Source organism: Perkinsus marinus (assembly GCF_000006405.1).
Source record: "Perkinsus marinus ATCC 50983 genomic scaffold scf_1104296952136, whole genome shotgun sequence".
Classification (NCBI taxonomy): Eukaryota; Perkinsozoa; order Perkinsida; family Perkinsidae; genus Perkinsus; species Perkinsus marinus.
In genome coordinates, this window is record NW_003208996.1 from 80,672 (window position 1) to 87,097 (window position 6,426).

At 48.2% G+C, this 6,426-nt stretch overlaps 1 protein-coding gene across 1 annotated transcript in view; it reads right to left on the bottom strand.

Moving 5' to 3' along the window:
* Pmar_PMAR024152 (hypothetical protein) overlaps positions 1-534 on the bottom strand; it is a gene marked incomplete at both ends in the record, with an annotated part of 1,841 nt that extends 1,307 nt beyond the window's left edge. The window contains 2 exons of the mRNA XM_002777266.1: positions 183-330; positions 379-534. Of these exons, the coding sequence (XP_002777312.1) occupies positions 183-330; positions 379-534 (304 nt within the window). The remainder of the gene's footprint in view (positions 1-182; positions 331-378) is intronic.
* Positions 535-6,426: the final 5,892 nt, after the last annotated feature.

Sequence of the window (6,426 nt, forward strand, 5' to 3'; positions counted from 1 at the left end):
GGGTCGGCAGAGTAGGGGCGATTCGAATTGAACGCATGTACCTGATGAACGGAAACAGCACGACACGATTGAACGACGTTTCTCACCGTCAGATTCTCCATGTGTGTGCCCATTGTTCTTCCAGTAGATCCTCAATGCTTACCTGGAAACGCCAGTCAAGACCATACAGCACTACACCTTACCGGCGGTCACAGCAGCGATTTCCTCAACATTCGGAGCGCCTGGAGAGCCGCTAGTCCTGCAAGGACGTAGACTGCTCTGGTCCAGCAGTATTTCATGCTTGGGTTCGAGGAAGCACTCCTTGAGGGTCTTCAGAGGGCATATGTAACGCTGAGCGAAACAAGCCCTCGTGATGAATCAAAATGCACGAGGAGCTACCGTGAAGTAGTCGTCGTCGGGCCCAGAAATTCCCATCCTGGGATAACCGTCCTCAATGTCACCTTCTAGATAGAACATCCAACTGTGGCCCACAGATAAGCGAATGAACGCCCCAAGCAGAGCGACGTGGAAGATACTACTCGGGACTAGAAACATAAGGGTGTAGCGAAAGGAACTAAGCGATACCCACAGGGGGTTGCTGTGAACAACTTATCAATGCGAACAAATCGCACGTGACGGGGCTGTGACAGTTTTCTTCGCACAAGGGGCCGTTTCGGCGAACGATTGCGTTTGAAGCGCGCGCCCAATCGAGTCGATCGGATTGAAATGACTTCTGAATGTGGCCTTGTTTCCCTCAATTGGGAAGCTCCGAGCTTCAAGCTCGTATGTATATTCGCATTCCGCTCTATCAGTGGTTATATACATTAAACAGATGCATATCGTAAGAGCATTATGCAGTCCCAAAAGTAGGCGAATAATGAGCCGTAACACAATAATGGTTATGCGGAGAAACGACGATAATATGCGCGCCGAATAGCGGATCGATAGTCCACAAGTATCTTCGAAAACGTTATCAATGACGTTACAATGATCGCACACTCTACATTCTCAGTGCGTTCTCCAAAAAACAGTTCGCGCTTCCCCTCCCATGCATTGACAAGGCCCTTGTCACAAGGCTTCACCCCCTTGTCACAAGGGGGTTTAACCGTAAAACCCTTAGTTACTTTTGATTAAAGAATATTGAATCAAGATGACTTCCGCAGTGTGGGTGCCTCCCACTGAAAAGGCAGCCTTCAACGTCTGATTGCTGCTGTTACTCTCTCTTACTCTCTATGGCGGACGCACTACACCGTGTAGTCTACACGTCTTCTGTCAGCGACAAGATTTGGAGTCCAAATTTCGGACTCCTCTATCCAGGAATTATCTTTGGATGAGTATTTTGGAGAGTGTTAAGACGTGACACCTTTACTGAGACAATTCCCCGCGTTGACAACACCTATGATCGATGCCACATAGGATGTAGTCTCAACATAGTTGAAGCGTCTTACACGGACACAATTTCGACGGATACAAAAAAAGATAAGTGAGCGAACAACCCAAATACCTCCCCAACAGAGCTCACCTGAGCGATGTTCCTCATTCATTCTTCGATGAAGAGATAGTCAACAAGGAGCCGGATGACTCCTCATTCTATCCCACGGAAGCTCCTCAGGCAGCAGGATTTGCACCTGAGCGAAATAATTCGCATATTACTTGCCAAGTGATAATATCGAGTGTCACTTGGCAAGCGGCACTTGGTATTACCAAGTGAGCCAGCCCAAGCGGATCTTTCGTGTCGGTAGACCTGCGTGGCATAATTTGCGTCCACTGATTTAATTCCCAACGTGGAGAATACCAAAAATTTACACTAAACGTAGGATGTCCACGCTGGACAGGGCCAGCCCTAATGAGAAAAGATTCATGACCTCAAAACTCACGAACACCTTCAGCAAACTCTACATCTTTCGCCGCAACGGCCGAGGAAACGACTGTGAGGCGATAATGGCATTATCACAATGCATTATAACCCGTGATGAATCGCTAAGATTCATAGCTTTCTACTCCCCATCGTAGTAGTCTGAGATCCTCGACTTGAGAAGGTCAAGTTGAGAAAGCATGGTAATCATTCACCTATCTCTGACAACCTCGATTAAGTGTCAATGGCGGGCATGGTTCATGTGTAGAGATGAAGGTACTCTTACGACGAAAATAATCTGCTAACACCTCTGAGTAATCTGTTTTCGAAATCAGATGATCTGGTCATCATGATCATGTTGCCGTCGTCTGAGTAGACTAGCAAGTCTCGAATCTCCGACAGCCCTCAGTCCGGTGAAAAAGCTGATTACAATCTTCGTGAGTAAGGTCAACACAGGGTTGATCCAGCCCTCAATGCCGCCCTTGTGCCCCATATACCACAGTTGTCTCATCAGGGAGACTTTGGTCAAGATGTAGAAGCGCCTCTGATACCTCCAAGAACTCCTTCATCCGCCAAGTATTCTATGCGCACCATAGAGTGAGTGATGATTCCTAGAATTGACCCCAGATCTTCACTTCGGCAAATCCGCATCACGAAGACTAGGACCAGCCATACTCTGGCTGTTTGAGTGGGAAATCGACCAGTGGTCGACGACCATACTAGATTTGTGTATGTGACCATCCCTCGAAAAGAGAAACGGCGTTCGCTATCAACCAGCTGGGACCCCCAGCCTGGGAACTTGTCCGTCGGCCGCCGAAGACGGATTCATGATGAATCATTCATTCATTGGAGTGCAAGTTGCTGCAACTTGCACTGTGCAATATCATAATCATACCAACGCTCACAATGATCACACAATTTTTTAGGTATCAAATGAACCTTCCGCTTTACCGAGCGTGAATTCCACCACATATATCGCTCGGTTCAACACAAGGTCGATCCGACCAGGTGGAGCCCGGAATGAATGTCATCCATTGGGAATCAATGATCGCCCAACGAATGAGAATTGAGCACTCGAATTGCATATATCGCCATCTGGGATGACTCATCCCAGACAACGCTACCTTGACAGTCAAGGTTTGACTTGCTCTGAGAGCATTGCTCTCCACTCGCTGTTCCTACCTCATCGTCATTCACGGTACGTCACAATACCGGCCCCTAATCGTCGAACGGCAACGTGTCACTTGAACATGGTCCAACACCCACTGAAATCGGTGACTTGCGATACCTGACGAAGGCGAATATGATCCCAATGACAGTGTTTTAATGCAGAGGATCACGTCGCTCACCCGTTAATAACCAAAGCAAGATGAACAACGATGTATCGAGGATGATGATAGAGGATCAAGGAAGCGTATGTAGAGTCCACATGGTGGATATACATTGTGAGGCGGCCTCACAATGGGCCTCACCGAGGCCCATTGTGATGGCTACGTAGACAAGTCTACAACGTAGAGTGCATATGCCATATGCTTGATAATAGTGGAGCGAGCGAAGCGAGGAGAGCGTACCCCCTCATTCCACGATGATTTTGTGCATGCGTGCGTGGGTGTGCATACATACGTATGCAAATGTCCGATCAATAACTCGATTTAGAGCAGATATGAAAGTGAAAAGATTATCACTCGGTTTGAGTTTGCAGAGAATTGAAACCTCATCAGTACTCATTATATACTCTCATCAGTCACTGCGTGGATAACCACTAAGACATGACCGTGTTCAAAAAGACATTAGTGGGGTTCGAACTTGCAGCTTCTTCGATTAGCGAAATACGCGAGCTTCGCCCTTTCTCCCAGAGGCCCTCTGGCAGAAGGCCTAGTCGGAGGATAATCCCTCCCTTCGCTTCTTCATGCTAATTTTCAGTCGTCGCGACTCCCTCATCAGCGCTCAAGGTCGCATCTAAAGCGAGTCAGCGATCTTGTGCATCAACCAGGATAGAAGCTGATACAGGAATCGATTTAAACAAGATAGATTGGCCGGATCTGTTCCTCATCAAATGAGGCGCTGAGATCCTCCGACTCAAACACAGCTCTCCAAGATTCACACAGTCATTCACATGTATTCCAGTGTTTCATTGCATATGGCTCATCCGACTAACTCGCGATAGACGGACTAGATGGATTCCTGGATATCGCCAGGTTCACTAGCAGCAGCGGGTATCGACGCAGTTTCGCAGCGTTCGAGAAGCTCATTCGCTTGTTAGTGAGGTCGAAGTTCACGTCGTAAGCTCGGAAAAGAGGATATCCTATGACCGGTGCCCAGGAAGCTACATCAATCACGCACCACATAGTGTTACAGGAGTGGGAATAATGTCTGGGCTCTATCCTGATATCGATCGTATGCGGTGGCTGTCCGACCTCATAGCTGAGCGTAGGCAAGTAGGCTACAGCCTCTCTTCTCACCCAACGGACAAAGTTATGCTCTGTCACGAGTTGCGCCTTCTTTTTGACGATCCTCTCCGCCCTGCTCCTGCACATCGCCGTCCAAGTCACGTCGATGAGCTTTTCGAAATCACGATCGGAGAGCTTTACCGTCGAAGTCCCCGAGTCCACAATAATTGCATTCCTTTCGCCGTCCCTCCGACGCTCCTTTAATTGCATACCACGAGAATCGAGAAGTCCGAGTGGGCCCATCATGACTGATGTTTTTGCCTTACCGTACACCTTCTGCCGGCTGAATGGTATGTAAAAACCGTTGTTCGTCGCCGAGTCATCCAGAGTCAGCCTCCCCGAGATGCCAGGTCCTTTTTCACTAACGTGTATTGAGTATGAAAGGTTTTCTATAACACCTCGCTTCTTGAGCTGTTCCAGTATCGTGTCAGGGAGGTTGTCGCGGCCGAGCGAGAGTCCTAGCAGAGCCATCGGCCTTCTTCCTATATTTGAAAATTCCAACACCAAGCCGAAAGAGAAGTTCTCTAGTGTATGATTGCCTATATCGATGGTCACTGTATGCTCGACATAATTGTAGATGGTGCCAGAACCGTAAATCGCCCTAAATCTTCTCCTAGAGAGCAGGTCATCGCAAGGCTTCTCTGGAGGACAGAAGTAGCACCCGTAAAGACTCTTATCACAGCTACCCCTACCGAAGGTTTCCTCGTACGATGGACCATAGAAAGCATAGCTCCTTGCACTGCCGGAATCTGCCTCGAAGTTGAGTGTTTGGCCGTCGAGGCTTACAGACACGAGCCCTTCAGCTAACGGAAGGACTATTGGCTCTCCAGCAGTGAGAGCAGAGAATATCGCGGGGAGAAGAATCCTCATGAATGACTTATTCGGAATAAGGTCAGCTGGATATAATGACAGCATGGAGCTCGTAAACAGCGATACGTAGATGGTCACAGGATACGCTAGTATGCGAGTAATGCGTGCTTGAATCCTCGGAAAATATACAGCGCTCGGAAACGACTATCTCGCGTCTCGTAACCGCGATGGCCGTCACTCGAAGATTCCGCCGAGCCACTCGAAAATGCTTCTTCCACCACACTCCTCAGGAAAAAGTTTAACCCCTCGAGCAATTGGGATCTGATTTGGTGGACATTCGAAAATCACTGCGTGTGATGGACAATCGAGGACTCGACTTAGCCTCGCATAAGGTTCCTCCTCGGTCGAATACAGTCTAATGAGGAGCATTTCCTACTCATTGCATATGCAATACATTTGGTCTCGACAGCTTCCTACACGGTGGCGCAAAAAAGGGCCCGCCCCTCGTATTTTTGCGGCAAGTGATAGTTGGTTAACAGAAGAACCATCATTCGGGACTCCCGACTATCGGGAGCCCTCATCGGGCTCTTCTCAAAGCTACGAGAATTCTGTGGCCGACTTGGTTCTAGTTCGAGCTCCAGATCTACGTCCATAAACTTCCACAACGTGGCTCAGACAAATTCATGTGGTTGCTGAAGTTGAAGAAAATAGGATACTACTAGAAAATGGGACGTGACGCTCCTCGGATAAGCTCAAAAGGCTTCTTGAAGAGATTCTGCCACGACATCAGTTGCATCAGTCTTCCACTGCCGCTATGCAGTTATAGATTTTATGATGTTCATGCGTGTATATATCTCGGTGCTTCGTGTTTGTGCTGTTGCACAGACAAGCGCCAAACCAACGTATATTCGTTGAAACTGCCTCAAGGCACTCGGGATGGGAGACTAATCAATTTACTACACGCATTTCTGCTCATCCATCATACAGCTCGTGAGGCGACCAGTGTACCGGCCGAAGCTCTAAACAAGTGGCGTCGGTCGCACTATCATTGAATCCGTGACTCATTCCAGTCCGACCATTGGCCGGGGTTGGCAGCTGGGGAGGAACAAAAGAGTTGACACCTCTGTTCTCTGTTCCTCCCATGGGCTCAACTACCCCCCAGGGGCCTTGGGCCTTACACCTCTGAGGTGTGACTGTTACACCCTTTCTGTTCGCTTCTTCTACGATTTATTAGTAAACACAGACAAGCTCTAGGTATCTGTGCATATGTTTTGTTGATAAATCCTGGATAGTAGAAAGTTAGAACTCAAATTTGGGTCACATTCAAATCAA